The sequence below is a fragment of the Gracilinanus agilis genome, chromosome 2 (genome assembly GCF_016433145.1).
Source record: "Gracilinanus agilis isolate LMUSP501 chromosome 2, AgileGrace, whole genome shotgun sequence".
In the NCBI taxonomy this organism is placed as follows: domain Eukaryota; kingdom Metazoa; phylum Chordata; class Mammalia; order Didelphimorphia; family Didelphidae; genus Gracilinanus; species Gracilinanus agilis.
This window is the reverse complement of record NC_058131.1, coordinates 113,839,588-113,857,583: the sequence shown is the minus strand read 5'-3', so window position 1 is coordinate 113,857,583 and position 17,996 is coordinate 113,839,588. Positions and strand designations below refer to the sequence as shown.

General features: G+C 30.9%; 1 protein-coding gene across 1 annotated transcript in view; it reads left to right on the top strand.

Moving 5' to 3' along the window:
• Positions 1–17,996, top strand: part of USP34 (ubiquitin specific peptidase 34) — a 362,663-nt gene that overhangs the window by 327,441 nt on the left and 17,226 nt on the right. The window contains exons 68-72 of the mRNA XM_044659479.1: positions 11,827–11,984; positions 14,977–15,055; positions 15,971–16,097; positions 16,878–16,985; positions 17,800–17,904. Of these exons, the coding sequence (XP_044515414.1) occupies positions 11,827–11,984; positions 14,977–15,055; positions 15,971–16,097; positions 16,878–16,985; positions 17,800–17,904 (577 nt within the window). The remainder of the gene's footprint in view (positions 1–11,826; positions 11,985–14,976; positions 15,056–15,970; positions 16,098–16,877; positions 16,986–17,799; positions 17,905–17,996) is intronic.

The following is a 17,996-nucleotide window of genomic DNA, read 5'->3' as shown; positions in this document are numbered from 1 at the left end:
CAAAATCAAGAACAGTAGTATGCTTAATTAAATATAGGAGTCTTGAGAAGTTGTATAGTCCATTTCCCTGACTTTTTACATATTATTAAAAGAATGAGAACTTTTAAATACCATTTGTATATTGGTATACACTTGTTTTTGTACAATTCTTAGGGATATCATTGGCACATAAACAATTATTATAGCAAACCTTATTTCAACCATCCCAAATATTTAAATGATAATAAATATATACAACTTTATAAAAGTATATTGTGAAATTCTGTGAGAGAATTATACCACTTCTTACCAAGAAATATCTTACTTTACTTATTATTTTTAATACCTCGTTTCTGGATCCTTTAAATGGAATTGTTTATATAAATGTATCATTAGTTGCACTGTTCTGATCTGATGGATCATGAAGTAGAATATCATCTATCTATTGACTTTGGTTTATATTTGTTTCTATTATATTTAAACATAATATATAAAAAATAGCTTAATAGTCTAATGCAATTTTTGGTAGCCATATCTCACAGAAGAATGAGAGTAGTAGTAAAATCCACATATTTACTTCTTGATTATGTTGTCTATAAGTGAAATTTTCATAAACATGGTATTTTTATGATCACAAACAGGAATCATAAACAAGGATCAGTATGATCATCTACAGAATATAGTTTTGAATGAATCTCTCAAACTTTTTCATAAGAAAAGAGACCAAAGATGAGGAAGAGATATGGCATGAAAAAAATTAAAACTATTCCCTTTTTTATATACATAATTAGGCTGCTACATGCATATTTCCAATCTCAAAGTAATAAATTATTATACTATATTTTGCAAAGTAGAGGTTCCTTGGACAGGAAAAATGCTAGATTGTCATTTGAGTTATTTTTTTCTGACATTTTTCATTAATCCAATTTTTGCTTAATTACCTTCCTTTAAAACATGAGTATTACTATGAAGTGAATACCACTAAAAATATTTTCACATGTTATCTTATTTGATCTCTTTTGATCTCACAATAAATCATAAATCTTTGAAGGAACCAGGATAGGAATTATCCCAATAGTATACATGAGAAATAAAATGTTCAGAAAACCTAAATAAATACTTTACTTCAGCTATGAGTAAAAAAAGATGTAAAAATGAGCTATGTATCAGGAAAGTTAGGGGAAGATCCAAATTTTAGAAATTCAAAAATCAAGGTATTCTTTTTACCATACCATATATATCATCATATTTTGGGGGAAAAAATTACTGTCGTTGCTATCCCTTTATAAGATTCAGTTAAATTTCATCATCTCTGACTCAGTGACTAAAAATGTTTTAAGTTGTTGATGTCAACTCTAGTGCTAAATGGAGAACTTTGGTTTCTTACATTTATTTGGAATTTCAGTTTGTTTTTTCTGAACCCTATCCTTTTTTTACTTGCTATAGTGCCCTCTCTTTCCCTATTAGCATATCCTTTACTTGTGTACATGTTGTATCACCTCAGTGTAATATTAGATACTTAAAGAATATACAACCTCATCAGTGTTTTGTTTTAATTAATCTTAATTATTCTTGCCTGTTTTATGGGTGTGAGATGATAAAATAAATTAAAACAACCTCAAAGTTGTAATATTCAGCTTTGTTAGTGAAGATGAGCATTTTTTGAGTTTTTAATCATAATTTTCTCTTTCATCTATATATTTTTTCTCTTTCATCTATATATTTTGACCATTTACCATTGTACAAGTCCTTAATATATCAAGTTTTAAATCTTTGTGCCATTTATTTTTTTTAACTATCATGTCAAGCCTACCACTTATATGCTTAATAGAAGGAATTACCTTCTGTTGTTAAATTGAAATAATTTGTCTCACTCCCACAGTTTTTTAATAAATATTTTGTTCTATTTTCTTCCCTATTAAAAAAATAATATGGAGAATTTTTTGTTCAAGTTTCATCCAGTTGGAATTCACTGGAGCATATAGTGTAAGATGAAAGTCAAGATCCCTTTTCCAACAGATAAATTTTCTTATTTTTAAATATTTTCAATTCCAAATTCTTTCCATCCTCCTTCCCCCTGCCAAATGAGATGGCAAGAAATATTAAAGCAATATAAATTACATAAAGTCTTGCTTAACAATTTTTGCATTAGCAATATGTTCTCACCATCTCTCTCAACCCTCACCCAAAAAAGAAGAGAAAAAAATTTGTTTCAGTTGTACACTTAGTCTATCAACTCTATCAAGTAGTGGATAGCATGTTTCATCATGAGTCCTTTGGAATTGTGGTGGGTTATTTTGTTAATCAGAGCTATTAAATCTTTCAAATTGATGATCTTATAGTATTGCTGTTATTATATAAATTATTCTTCTGCTTCTGCTCACTTTACTTTGCATCAGTTCATGTAAGTCTTCATAGGTTTTTCTGAAAATATTCTGCTCATTATAGTATTTCCTTATAATCATACACCATAGTTTATTCAGCCATTCCCCAATTGATGGACATCCTCTCCACACCACAAAAAAAGCTGCTATATTTTTGTACATATAGATCCTTTTCCTTTTTCTTTGATCTCTTTATGCTATAGACTTAGTAGCAGTATTGCTGGGTCAAAGGGTATATACAGTGTTCTCCAGAATGGTTGGATCAGGTCAAAGTTCTACAAACAGTGCATTAATGTCCCTGTTTTCCCACATCCCTTCCAGCTTTTGTCAGTTTTGTTTTTAGTCTCTTACCAGTCCTATGAGTGTGACATGTTGCCTCAGAGTTTTAATTTACATGTCTCTAATTATTGGCGATTTAGGGCATTTTTTTCACATAGTTATTAGTAACTTGGATTTCTTCCTCTGAAAAGTGTCTATTCATATCTTTTGATAATTTATCAATTAGAGAATGGCTCTTATTATCAATTTGACTTTGTTTCTCCCGTCCCCATCCCGTGTGTGTGTGTGTGTGTGTGTGTGTGTGTGTGTGTGTGTGTGTATGGTGTGTGTGTGTGTGTACACAAAAATGTATAAAATGAGACCTTTATCTGAGAAACTTATTGCAAAGATTTTTTCTCTCAGTTGGTTTTAGTTGCATTGGGTTTTTTTGTTTGTGCAAAAACTTTAAAATGTTATGTAATCAGTTTTGCCCTCTGTCAACCTCTCTATCTCTTGTTTGGTCATGAACTCCCCTACCTATAGATCTGGAAGATAGTTTATTCCATATTCCACTAATTTGCTTATATGTCACTCTTTATGTCTAGATCATGTGCCCATTTTGAGCTTATCTTAGTATAATAGTTTAAGATGTTTATCTCTGCCTAGTTACTGCTAGACTATTCTCCAGTTTCCCGGTAGTTTTTGTCAGTTATTTCTTACCCCTTATAGTTTGACTCTTTGGACTTATAAAAACAATAAGTTATTGTTCTCATTTGCTTCTGCATATTGCTTACTTAATCTGTGTCAAAACTTTTTGATGATTATACCTTTGTAGTGCAGTTTGAGATTTGACACTGCTTGTCCCCTTTCCTTTTTTAATTGACTTTGTTGATATTCTTGACTTTTTGTACTTACAGAAAATTTTTATTATTTTTCTAGCTCTATAAAGCTATCTTTGGTAATTTTATTGGCATGATACTGAGAAAGTAAATTAATTTAGATAGCATTGCCCTCTTTTATATGTTGGCATATCCATAAGAAATTAATATTGCTTCAGTTACTTAGAGTTGTATTAGTGCAAAAAGTGTTGTGATTGTATTCATATATTTTCTGTACGTGTCTTGGAAAATAGACTCCCAAGAATGTTATGATATCCAAAACTATTTTAAATGGAATTTATCTCTTTTTGTTGAGTTTAATTGGCAATATGCAGAAAAACTTAGGATTTGTAGTGTATTTTTTATATCCTGCAACTTTGTTGAAGTTGTCAATTATTTCTTTTAGTTTTATAGTTGATTCTCTAGAGTTTTCTAAGTAACCCATCATGTCATCTGCAAAAAGAATACTTTTGTTTCCACATTGCCTATGCTTCTTTGGTTTCTATTTCTTGTCTTATTGTGATAGATGGAATTTCTAGTACAATATGAATAGTAATGGTGATAACAGACATCTTTGCTTCATTCTAATACTGTGGGAAAGGCGTCTTTCTAGCTTAATTCCCTTAGAGCTAATGCTATTCTTGGGTTTAGATAAATACTATTTACATTTTAAGGAAACCTCCATTTATTTCTGTACTTTCAAGTGTTTATAATAGGAATGTTGTCTTTTGTCAAAAGCTTTTGTTACATGTATTGAAATAATTATATGATTTTTGTTGTTTTCATTGTTAATATGGTCAATTATACTTGATAGTTTTCTTAATATTGAACCAACCCCTACACTCCTGGTATAAATCCAGCCTTGTCATAGTGTATGATGTTTTTGATATGTTGCTGTAATCTCCTTAATAATGTTTTATTTAAAATTTTTGCAACAATATTCATTAGGGAAATTGGTCTATAATTTTCTTTTTCTATTTTGACTCTCCCTGGTTTAGGTATCAAGACCATATTTGTGTCATAGAAGGAATTTGGTAGGACTCTTTTTTTTTTTTTTCAAATAGTCTACGTAGTAGTAGAATTAATTGTTCTTTAAATGTTTCATAGAATCTGCTTGTAAATCTGTCTAGTCTTGTTTTTATTTTTTTCTTAGAGAGTTCATTTATAACTTATTCAATTTGTTTTTCTAAGATAGTTATTTTAAGTATTCTCCTTCCTGTTCTGTTAATCAAAACAATTCATATTTTTGTAAATATTTATCAATTTGCTTGTCAATTTTATTTGCATATTTTGGGAAAATATCTCTTAATCATTGTTTCTTTTCTTCTTTGGTTATAAACTTACATTTTTCATTTTTTATACTGGCATTTTGACTTTTTTTAACATCAAATTAGCAAATTATTTTCAAATTTTATTTATCATTTTATTTGTTTTTTTATTTTTGGTTTTATAAATCCCTTTTAGTTTACAGGATGTTTATTTGGGTTTTAATTGGAGAAGTTAATTGCTCTTTAATTAATTATAATTTAATTTGATTTGTTTTTCTCATTTGTTTTAATCACATGCCTATTTAATTGATCTCTCTTTTGTTGAACAAAAACACTTATATTTATATTTTCCCCTAACTACTACTTTGGCCCACAAACTTTGGTTTGTTGCTTCAAATTGTCATTACCTTTAATGAAATTATTGATTTTTTTCTTTAATTTGTTCTTTCACTCACTCATTCTTCTTTCCTTCTCCTTTTTCTCAAGTGCATGTAGAAAAAAAAAATTTTCAATATTAAATTTCTAAAATGTGTTCCAAGTTCTTTCACTCACTCCTCTTCCCACTCTTTGAGAAGGCAAGCAGTTTCATATAGATTCTGCATTTGAAGTCATTTCCTCACGAATCTTGTTACAAAAGAAAACACAGACCCCAAAATAAGAAGGTTTAAAAAGTAGCCTTTTATCTGCACTTAGATTTCTCTGGAGCTGAACAACATTTTTCATCATTAATCCTTCAGAATGTCTTAAATCAAAGTATTTCTCAGAACAGCTAAGTCATTCACAGTTAATCATCATGTATTATTGCTGTTACTGTGTACAGTGTTCTCCTGCTTCCGTTTACTTCACTTTGCATCAGTTCATATAAGTCTTACTAGGTTTTTCTGAAAGCTTCTTGTTTCTCATTTCTTATAGAGCAATAATATTTCATTACAATAATATAACTTGTTTGGTTGTTCTCCAATTGAAAGACATTACCTCAATTTCCTTTTTTTTTTTTAACTCTGCAAAAAGAGCCTTTATACATATTTTTGTTCATATAGGTAATTTCCTTTAGTTCTCTTTAGTTACCTACTACAGTGGTATTGTAATTGCTGTACAAAATTATTAGATCAGTGCACAACTACACCAACAATCCACATTTTCCATATCCCCTCCAATATTTGTGTTTTTCCTTTGACCATTTATCAATTGGGGAATGACTTGTATTCTTATAATTCAACTCAGTTTTCTGTATATTTGAGAAATGAGGCCTTTATCAGACAAACTTACAGTAACATTTTTTCCAGTTTCCTTCTTTCTAATCCTGGCTGCTTTGGTTTCGTTTGCACAAAAACTTCTTTATATCCCAAAATGCTTCCTATCTTTTTTTTTATCATGAATTCTTCCCTAATCCATAAAGCTGGCATGTAAAATTCTCTATGCTCCCTTAATTTGCTTATATCATCCTTTATGTCCAAATTATGTACCCATTTTGACCTTATCTTGGTATATAGTGTGAGATGTTAATCTATACCTGGTTTCTACCTAACTGCTTTCTGATTTTCCTAGCAATTTTTGTCAAATGTAAGTTCTTGTCCTAAAGTCTTTGATCTTTGCATTTATGAAATACTTAATTCTGTGATCACTTTTTACTACTATGTATTGGGTACCTAATCAATTCTTTTACTCCATCACTCTTATTTCTTAACCAGTACCAATTTGTTTTGATGATTACCATTATGTAATTCAGTTTGAGATCTAGTACTATTAGACGACTTTCCCTCACATTTTTTCCCCCACTGATTTCCTTGATATTCTTGACCTTTTGTTCTTCCAGATGAATTTTGTTAGTTTTTTCTAGTCTCTGTATGATAATTTTGGGGTGCTTTTATTGGTATGACCTTGAATAAGCAAATTAATTTAGATAGAATTGTCTTTTTTATTATATTGGCTTGGCTATTAATATTTTTAATTGATATTTTTCCAGTTGTTTAGATCTGACTTTGTGTTAAAAGTGTTTTACAATTGTGTTCAGATAGTTTGTGGGTTTGTTTTGGCAAATTTTTGGTAAGACTCTTAAGTATGTTATATTGTCTATGGCTATTTCAAATGGAATTTCTCCATCTCTTCCTACTGAACTTGTTGGTAATAATATAGAAATGCTGTTGATTTGTGTGGATTTATTTTATGTTGTGCAATTTTCTTGCAATTTGCAATTATTTTAAATAGTTTTTTAATTGATTTTCTATGATTCTCTACAAGTATACCATCATATTGTCTCTAAAGAGTGATTGTTTCCTCATTGTCTATCTAATTCCTTTAATTTCTTTTTCTTCTCTTATTGCAATAGCTATCTTTTCTAGTACAACATTGAATAAAAATAATTATAATGGGAATCCTTGCTTTTTCCCTGATCTTATTCAGAATTATTCCAGCTCATCCCTAATTTAGATAATGCTTTCTAACATTTTTAGATAGATACTACTTAGCATTTTTGTGCAAGTAGGTGGCACAATGGATAAAGTGCCAGGCTTGGAGTTAGGAAAACTTGAATTCAAATCTGTTCTTAGACAGTTACTTCTGGGCAAGAGTCACACTTAATCCTGTTTGCCTCAGTTTTCTCATAATGAACTGAAAAAGTAAATGGCAAATCAGAGTATCTTTATCAAGAAAATGGGTTCATGAAGAGTCAGACATGATTGAAACAACTCAAAAACAACTTTCCATTTTAAGGAAAGATCCATTTGTTCCTATATTTTCTAGTGTTTTTATTAGGAATTAGTGTTGTATTTGTTCAAAAGCTTTTTTCTGCATCTATCCAGATAATTATGATTTCTGTTGATTTTGCTGTTGATATGGTCAGTTAATAGTTTTCATAATATTGAACCAGCCCTGCATTCCCAATATAAATCTTACATGATCATAATATATGATTGTGAAATATTACTGTAATCTCCTAGATAGTATTTTATTTAAATTTTTTGCATTATTATTTATTAGGGAAGTTGATATATAGAATTTGCTTTTACTCTTCTTGGATTATGTATCAGCACTTGATTTATATGAAAGGAATTTGGTAGGACTACCTCTCTGCCCATTTTTCTTAATAGTAGTATCTGAATTAATTGTTCATTAAATTTATCCTAAGTACAACTTTGGTTGCATCTCATAAATTTTGGTGCATTGTCTCCTTTTTTATGATTCTTTTTAATGAAATTATTGTTTCTATGATTTGTTCTTTGACCTCTTTATTCTTATTCTTTTCCTTTTTTTTAATCCTTACCTCAGAATCAATGTAAGTTTCTGTTCTGAGGCAGAAGAGCCGTAGGGACTAGGCAGTTGGGGGTTAAGTGACTTGCTCAGGATCACACAGCTAGGAAGTGTCTGAGGCCAGATTTGAGTCCAACTCCTCTTGACTCCAGACTTGGCTCTCTTTCCACCTAGCTGCCTGCCCTATTCAGTCTTCAAGATTAGATAATTTAGTTTCCAATTATTTTTAATCTGTTTCCACAGACCTCTATCACATGCAATTATTGCTGCATTGTGGTCTTGAAAGGATGCATTTAATATTTCTACTTTTCCACATTTGATCATAAGGTTTTTATATCCTAGTATGTGGTCAGTTATGGTGAAGGCGCCATGTACTGCTAAAAGGAAAGTATATTACTTTCTAGTTTCCCCAAAGGTCTAGCATATCTAAAGTTTCTGAAAATCTGTTCATCTCAACTTTTTTCTTGTCTATTTTATGATTAGATTCATCTACTTATGAGAAGGGGAAATTGAGATTCTCCTACTATGATTTTACTTTTTCCTTATGTAACTCATTTAGCTTTTCCTTTAAGAATCTGGATACTATCCCATTTGTTGCATAAGTGTTCAATTTTGATTTTACTTCATTGTGCTTCCTTTTATCAAAATGTAGTTTCCTTGCTTATCTTTTTAAATTAGATCTATTTTTACTTTTGCTTTATCTGAAATTATATTTGCTACTCCTATTTTTTTTTTTGCCTCAGCTGAAACATAAATGATTCTGTTCCATCACCTTATTTTTATATATATATATGTGATTCTCATTTTCAAGCATGTTTCTTGCAAACAACATAATGTTGGATTCTTGTGAATCCATTCTGCAACCTGCTTCCACTTTCTGTGTAGGCTAATTCCCTTGTTGACGGTTATAATTATGTATTTCTCTCTATCCTATTTTTTCCCTCTCTGTCCTTTCACTTTTTTTATACTATCTCATCTCAGAAGTCTATTTTGCTTCTGACAACTGCCTCCCTTAATTTGCCCTCCATCCTTTAGCTATATCCTCCAATCCCTTTCCCATCCTACTTATTTTAATAGGATAGGATAGAATTTTTTTTACATAATTCAATGCATCTTTGGGCCAATTCTGATGAGAGCAATGTTCAGGAGTTACCTGCCATCACTACCCTCTCCATTTTCCTCTACTGTACTTTCATACTAATTTTATGTGAGATTATTTTCTCCATTCTCACTTCCTCCCTCTCTCAGCATAACTTTCCTCCCTACATTTCAATTCCCCCTCTGAGATTATCCCAACTTACTTGTGCCCTCTGTGTAATTTGATTCCTTCCCTCAAGGTTCTGAGGAGTTACATATATCTCTCTTCAGTATAAGAATATGAAAATTTTAATTAATTCCTTGACTTAATTGATTTACCTTTTTATGTCTCTCATGAGTCCTATGTTTGAATGTTAGCTCTGTTATTTTCATCAAGAATACTTGAAAGTCGGGGGCAGCTGGGTAGCTCAGTGGATTGAGAGCCAGGCCTAGAGACAGGAGGTCCTAGGTTCAAATCTGGCCTCAGATACTTCCCAGCTGTGTGACCCTGGGCAAGTCACTTGACCCCCATTGCCTACCCTTACCATTCTTTTGCCTTGGAGCCAGTACATAGTATTGACTCAGACAGAAGGCAAGGGTTTTATTTTTTTAAAAAATACTTGAAAGACTTCTTGCCTTTTTCCCTTTTTTAACTCTGGAGATTATATTTAGTCTTTCTGGGTAAGTTATTCTTGATTCTTTGCCTTCCAAAGTATTGTACTCCAAGTTTTCCTTTTCTGTGGCTAAATTTGTCGCAAAATTCTTTCTTTCTGACTGCATGCAGCATTTTGTTTCAGGAGATGACCAGTAGAGACTTTCACTTTCTACCATGACTTCTTCTAAGATATCTTGGCAATTTTCCTGGATAATTTCTTGAAATATGATGTCTACCCTTTTTTTGGTGGTTGTTCTTGGATGGTCAAGTTGTCCATTGGTTCTTAAATTATCCCAACTTGATCTATTTTCCATCGCAGTTGTTTTCCCTCTGATGTGTGTGTGTGTGTGTGTGTGTGTGTGTGTGTGTGTGTGTGTGTGTCCCTTTTTTCAGACTTTTAACTTTGTTCTATTTTTGTTCTTGATGTCATAATGAATCATTATCTTCCATTTGCTAATTCTAATTTTCAAGGAGTGATTTTTCTTCAGAAATTTTATATCCCTTTTTCCATGCCTTTAATTCTCTTAATGTCTTGTTTCCAAAACTCTTATTTTGTTTTTTAAATCATTTTTAGCTTCTCCTTTTTTTGGAATTCTTGTTGATTTTGTATCTGATCTATATTTTCTTTGATGCTCTGCTTTTAAATGTTTTCAGTCATTTTGTTCTACCATATTTTGAGTCTTGAGCTTCCTTGTCATCATGATATTAGCTCTTTTGGGATTTTTTGTTTGTTTCTTTGCTCATTCTTCCAGCCTACTTCTTGACTTTAAACTTTGATTGTTTTCACTTCTGGTGATAAAGGGAATATCTGACTTGATCTTCTGTCCTGTCATGTTCTTCTTCTGTTACTTTCACATCTTAGTCTGTGGTCCTACAATTTTTCAGTATTTCCAAGATAGTGTGATCTGGGGAGAAGTGTTTTCACTACCCTCCTAACCTGAGCACTGGACTTTGGAATTATTGGCTTTATATATAGTTGAGTGTTAGTAGACTGTTGTTGGACTCAGTTACTGTTAGACTGGTTGGAGTTTTATATTGGTTCAGAGCAACTGAAATAAAATAATACCTTTAAAATACATATTTGTGATGAAGAAAAATCCCCATTTACCTATTTTTTTTGTATTTTTATAATTCATGAATGTTATTTTTCCTCTTATTAATTATATGTATGTAGATTTTAAAAAGTTTTTGTTTTATATGTTTTATTTTGTTCATATCATTTTTTGATGTTGAACAAGAAATTACATGATATTATGGCAGATATAAATTTCTTAGGGTATTTATTTTATTGACTAATATCTTTTTTAGAATTTGTTCATCTATATTCATTAGGAAATTTTGCCTATAATTTTCTTACTGTTATCTTTATTTGGTTTTTGCATTAAATCTTATTTGCCTCATAAAAAGTATTAATCTGTAAAATGCTCCATCTTTCTATTTATTTATGGATTATCTCTATTAACATAGAGTCTCTTTGTTCTTGAGAAACTTGAATGAATTCTGTTGTGACTATATCGCTTAGGTGTTGTTTTATAGGCTAATTCTTTGATAACTTGTCTTATTTATTCCTCTGAGATTAGTCTTTTTGAATTTTTAATTTTTTGAAATCATCTATTTCCTTTAGATTTTCTAATTTATTAAAGATCAGGTTTTATTTTCTTATGCACATCTTTCATTCTCTTATCTATTTATTTCTCATGTAATTTTAATATTTGCCACTTCTAAACTTTGTTTTACATTGTTTTGTTTGGAAAAAAAGATCTTTGAGGAAAATCTTAATTTTTAAATTTTTGTTTCATATTAATCTAGGCATTCAGCCATATAAGTTTGTTTATAAGAATAGTTACAGTTGGATCTCACAAGTTTTGATAAATTAAATTGTTATTATTGCATTTTAGCTATTCATTTTTTAAGATTTCCTCTTCAACCTAATCATTAACAGGTTGTTTTTAGTTTCTATTCATTTTTTTGAAATTTTTGATCATCATTTTTCATTGTTCTGGTTTTATTGTATTTTGTATTTTGACCTAATAATAGAGTATGTATAATTTCTGCCTTTTTCTCCTTTGCTTTTTTAGGCAGTGGAAGAACTGTTTAACCTGATGCAATTGTTTGTAGCTCAGAGGCCAGATATGAGAGAGGAAGAGTTAGAAGATATTAAACAATTTAAGAAAACAACTATCAGTTGTTATTTGCGTTGCTTGGATGGCCGTTCCTGCTGGACAACTTTAATAAGGTTAAAAAAAAAAAAAGGTGTTTTTAATAAAACCAAAATGATCACACCCTTCATTTAGAAAGAGCATACATTTAAATGATTCATACTTGAAGGTAATTTAGCTTGAAGATGTTTAATATGAATGAACCACCAAAAAAGGAATAATTTCATTAATTACTTGACATTTGTCAAGATAATTCCCTTCATTTGATTATATTAATAATAGCAATTATATTTGTCTTTGTAAGATTAAAAAATAATATATATTCCAAATATCATATTTCTATTTACACATCTTCCAGGAGTTGGGGATACTGTACATATTTAGATTGAGTAATTTAGTCACTTGGGGAAACAAGTATTCTTTCAGATACATAGCATTCTAATAATAATGTTATAATTCGTAAGAACAAAATAAAAAAATGAAAAAATGTTATATTGCCAGTTAGTGTTTTAGACTTACAAGTCAAAATTACTCAGAAAGAACCATCTTATTCATTCCTTTAATATATGGGGCCAAAATTTAGACTGGATTTCACAGAATACCACTATATAATATTTATTCTAAGCCTAACAAATGACTTTTGTGTTATGTAGATATTATTTCTTTAATAGTTTCTTGAAAGCTTAATTGATAACTAGTTCTATTTAGATTTTCTAGCCTAAGAAAAAGACTATTACCAAATCATGCATTATCTTTCTAAGAATATGCCTGAGAAATTTTCATGTACCTCAGTGAATATTAATTATTCCTCTTGAAGTACATGTATTTGTGATTAATTTGATAATAAATCCTCTTTAAGGCCTAATCTTTTTTTAACTCTGAAAAATTAGGGTTTAATATAGTCTCCAGGACTACTTCTTGATGTACTGTGGATTCGTGGTTTATTTGTGGGAGAAAATAATCAAAGATTTTCAACTTGAGAAGAAAGCTAATATGAAAAGACAGTGTTGAAAAATTAGTTCTCAGACCAAATAAAATCAGGAATATAAGAGTCATTGAGCTAGGAATTTGTAAACTGATGGTCTCAATTTCCTTCTGAGGAACAAGAGGGTTGGACTAGAAGATCGCTAAGATCCCTTCTGGTCCCCCAAATTCTTTGTTTCTAATACATTTTTCCCCTCAGTCTAAACCAGTGGTTTCATCAACATGGGGGAACTCCCACTGTGGAGATTCTCTCCACTTATACAGATTAGTAACTAGTCTTCAACTGGGGCAAATAGGTGGCACAATGAATGAAGTGCCAGGCCTGAAGATGGAAGCACCTGGGTTCAAATCTGGCCTCAAACACTTGCTAGTTGTGCAGCCCTAGGCAAGTCACTTAACTTTGCTTAAGAAAAGAAAATGATCAACTTTTTAAGGAGTAGGTAGGTGGCTCAGTGGATAGAGAACCAAAGCTAGAGTCAATCAGAACTGGATTGAAACCTGGCCTTAGGCACTTCCCAGTTATGTGGTCTGGGCAACCCCAGTTGCCTAGCCCTTACTGACAAAAGTAAGGATTTTTTGTTGTTTTTTTATCACAAAGAAAAAATGGTTTGATTACACTCATGTGACCCATCAAGTAATGTTTCTTTCCTTATTCTTTGATATATGGCCCATCCTGAGGAGCTTTTTGAAGAAAAAAAATTTATAATAGCATTTTATTCTTAGACTCAAGTTTTAAAAACAACTCTCTTTGGTTCATATACTCTTAATTTAGATGAAGAAAGAATAGGGAATGTACTGAGCCACAAACCCCAAGTAAAAGACTTTGGATTAGAATTCCCTTGTTAAATGAGTAATGGTAATTGAGTTATAGCGAGCAAAACAGCTTTTTAAAGTTATTGTGGTTATATGTGTTATGCATGCTTAGCCTACCAGCTACTACCACTCAAGTATTCTGTTAAACATTTAATTCGGTATGTGAAGTTATTACTTTTTGTGTTACAGGTTTTTAGATATTTTATTCAAAAAAGAATTAGTGCTGCATTTCTCTCTTTATTTGAATTATCATTACACATAAGCAAAATTAAATATGAAGATAGTCGTCTTGTAGTCAGTTTTGCCACTAATATTTGAAAGCTATTTACCACTATTTTCAGTAATTCTGGATTTTTTTAACTTATTGCTAAATCTTTATATAAAAATCTTTAGATAACTCAAAAACTATGTTCAATCTGAGGGTCAAGAGGGATACATTGTATTCTATTCTCAAACGAGCTAAGGAAACAGCATCCCAGCCGTCAAAGGCAGTTGGTTGCAATGAGAAAAATGGTAGGCAGAGACTAGTCCTATAACTTGCACATGCAATAATGGATGCCTGAAAAGGGTTCCTATGTATGTGCATTTTCAAGAACCTCTCACTTCTCAGCACTAAACTTCTCTATCTACCTCTCACTTCTTGGAGATCCAGGCCCCTCATCCACCTACCCTCCCTTCTCTTGGCCTGAGGTCATAAAAATATGGAAGTCAGAGTTTCCAACTGTGTCACCAAAACTATACCCAACAAAGATATTATGTTCTTTGATGTCAAAGTTGGAGTCTATGTATATATTTTTCTTGTAGAAACATTGTTGGTTAGATTCAATTATACTCTTAGCAAAGTATTTTCTCGTTAATAAATATCAGTTATTAGTTATTTTAGTCATCTAAGGTAAAATAGTAAATGAGTTTTTGATGTGTTTGTAACTAAGAAGTATGTTTAACTTTGTTTCTATGAGAAAATGAATTCTAAATGGCCAAGAAATTCTTAGAATACAATTTATCCATAAATTGGTTTTGTCTGTGGTTTTCTCCATGACATTGACAGGCTTCATTTTTATTCCCACTTAAACCTTCAATACTATTCTTGCAAAAAAATGTTAACTTTCTATAGGTAGGGAATTTGAAATGCATTATTTATTTGCTTAAGATTAAGATCACTTTGTGAATTCAGGAGGAAAAATCTAGCTCAGTGATTTTAAATTGAAAGTTTTTTCATACTTTCTTAAAATAAATTAAAAACCTCAAGAAAATATATTTCTATTCCTCTAGTGCCTTCAGAATACTACTAGAATCTGATGAAGATAGACTTCTTGTTATATTTAATCGAGGATTAATCCTGATGACGGAGGTATCTGTAGATTTGTGTGTATCTGTATCTTAGAGTTGTGTATGTATGTGTAGACTGCATTTTACTAAAAATAAAGGGTTATTATCAACATTCTTTGTTTGAAAATGTATGTCCTATTTTTTTTTAGGAGAACCATAATGTGTTACATAATGGTCTTTTAATTGATTAACCTATGAATCCTGATTTATTACAAATATAATTAAAGCATTATGTTTATTTTAATTTCTTCACTTTAAAGTAGTTTTATTTTTAATTTTAACATTTTAAATATTTTAAAATGCATTCAAACAACATATAAATAATTATAAAGTGATTTTTATCTCTTCCCATTATGTCACTAAGCTTGTTATTTAATAGAGTGACTATATTATTACTACATTTATTGGGGAGAAACTTATATAAAGAGATTAAATGATTTGCCTCACTCAAAATGCATTTTAAGTTATTTTATTTAATAGAAGATCAAAACAGTGGTGTTAAGATAATCAGAGATAACTGTAGAAGGACACTACTGTTTCAGTAAGAGTAAAAAGAAAATGAAATGTGAAAACAGTCAACCAATAGTTAAAACTAATAAGCAAGAGTTAAAAAGTTAATTAAGTAGAGGAAAACATTCCTATTTTTTTAGACATGACAATTTTCTTCACATACTAAAATGTTAAATCTTATTTCCTATTTTTTAAAAATTGCTCCTGTACTATTTTCTGCCACTTTATAATCCCCCAAAGAAAAGAAAGAAGTAAATATACAAGTATTGGTTATGGATATTGTTGGGTTTTTATTTTTCCTGAATATCCCTCAGAGTAGATAACATTGTACTCCTTTAGGTCACTAAAAAAATGAAACCATATAATAGTGTTATAAAAATAAAATCATTGTTAATAATTTAAATATATTATTTTCTACTCTTTGTAGTCATTCAACACATTACACATGATGTATCATGAAGCCACCGCATGCCATGTGACTGGAGACTTAGTAGAACTTCTGTCCATATTCCTTTCAGTTCTGAAGTCTACACGTCCTTATCTTCAGAGAAAAGGTTTGATTATCATTTTCTATTTTTACTTAGTTAATTTGATATAAATGAAAGAAAATAGATTGATTAGCATTTTATAGCTTCACCACCTCCAGAAGAAGTAGAAACAAAAAAGGGAACAGACAAGAAATGTGTAATGTTATCCAGGAATTAAGTCAGAATTGTCCCTTTGTATTTTTTGCTCTTGCTTTGCTGAAAGTCATAGGCAAATGGTAACTCATATCTGATTTACATGTTGGCATGAATTTTTTTTCTGGCTATTAAAAGAAATAACAGAATAGATTTTTTTTCCCTATTTATAATTTAAGCTTCACATTTCCTAGGACATGCCATTAATGAGATCCATAATAAAATAACTAAAGCGTGTATTAAAAGAAATCTATCAAATTTAACTTTGACAGCAGTAGACATTTTATAAAAGTATTAAGCATATCCTTCAAAATATGTTCATGGGGGCAGCTGGGTGGCTCAGTGGATTGAGAGCCAGGCCTAGAGATGGGAGGTCCTGCGTTCAAATATGGCCTCAGACACTTCCTAGCTGTGTGACCCTGGGCAAGTCACTTGACCCCCTCCTCATTGCTTAGCCCTTACCATTCTTTTGCCTTGGAGCCAATACACGGTATTGACTCCAAGATGGAAGGTAAGGGTTTTAAAAAAAAGAAAGAAAGATGTCCTTGTAATATGTTTGAAACTATTCATTGTTAACATTTGCAAAAGAAGATTGTCAGAAAATTATACTGGTATGTGTTTCATGGTATTTTGGTGTATGTTTTGTGTTTACAGATGTGAAACAAGCATTAATTCAGTGGCAGGAACGAATTGAATTTGCCCATAAGCTCTTAACTCTGCTTAATTCTTATAGTCCTCCAGAACTTAGAAATGCATGCATAGGTAAGTTACCTGAAAGAATCTCACCTATGTGCTAAAATCAGTGAAGAGAATATTTCTGTGTACATTACTATTCCAGTAGTTGTATTCCAGGGTAGTAGTACCAGATTGTCAGTTTAGTTATTATTTAACCCCTTTTTAAATTCAGTTACTTCATATTATATATTAAGAATAGCACTGCACTGGGTGTTAGGATCCCTGAATTTTAGTGCTTCCATACTTGCTAAGTCATTTGACTTTGAACATTATCTATAATGAACAAATTTTCCTAGAAGACTCTTGCCCACAGTCTTCAGGTAAAGCATATAACTTTTACATGTTTTCAATGAGAGTAAAAGACAGCAGTAGCCAAGATACTCTGCTTGACATCAAAGAAATCATTTAGACTATTTTTTTGGAAGTCATCCACCCAACTAGAATCCTAAAACACAAGAGGAAATTGGAATTATCTTGTTAGTTTACAAAACTTTCTACTTAGGATGTATTTCTCAAAAACTAAGATCACTAAATTAAAGCCTGATTTGTTTTAGGCCTTTTCCTTATTGCAGTTTCCTATTTGAGACTTATTATTTGACCAAAGTAGAAGTAGGTACAAATAAACTTACTGTTAGTGTTGGGTTTTATTATGCCTAATAACTATGTGAATCCAGGACTTTATACTACCCTAAGAAGGTTTCTTTCAATATCAGGAAGAGATAAGAGTTCCTTTTCCCATCTCTTTCTTCTGGAGTCATTAGTCTAGTCTGGGAATTTGTGAATATGAGGACAACCAGAAACAAGTGGCTTTCTAATGCCCAAACTGAATTTTTATTTTCAGATGTCCTTAAGGAACTTGTGCTTCTGAGCCCTCATGATTTCCTGCATACTCTAGTTCCATTTCTACAGCACAACCATTGCACGTACCACCACAGTAATATCCCAAGTATGTACACATAGAGCCTGATATCCTAATATTTTGGCATTTCGTCTTTTTAGATACTAAAAATATGACATTTTTGTATTTTCCTGATATCT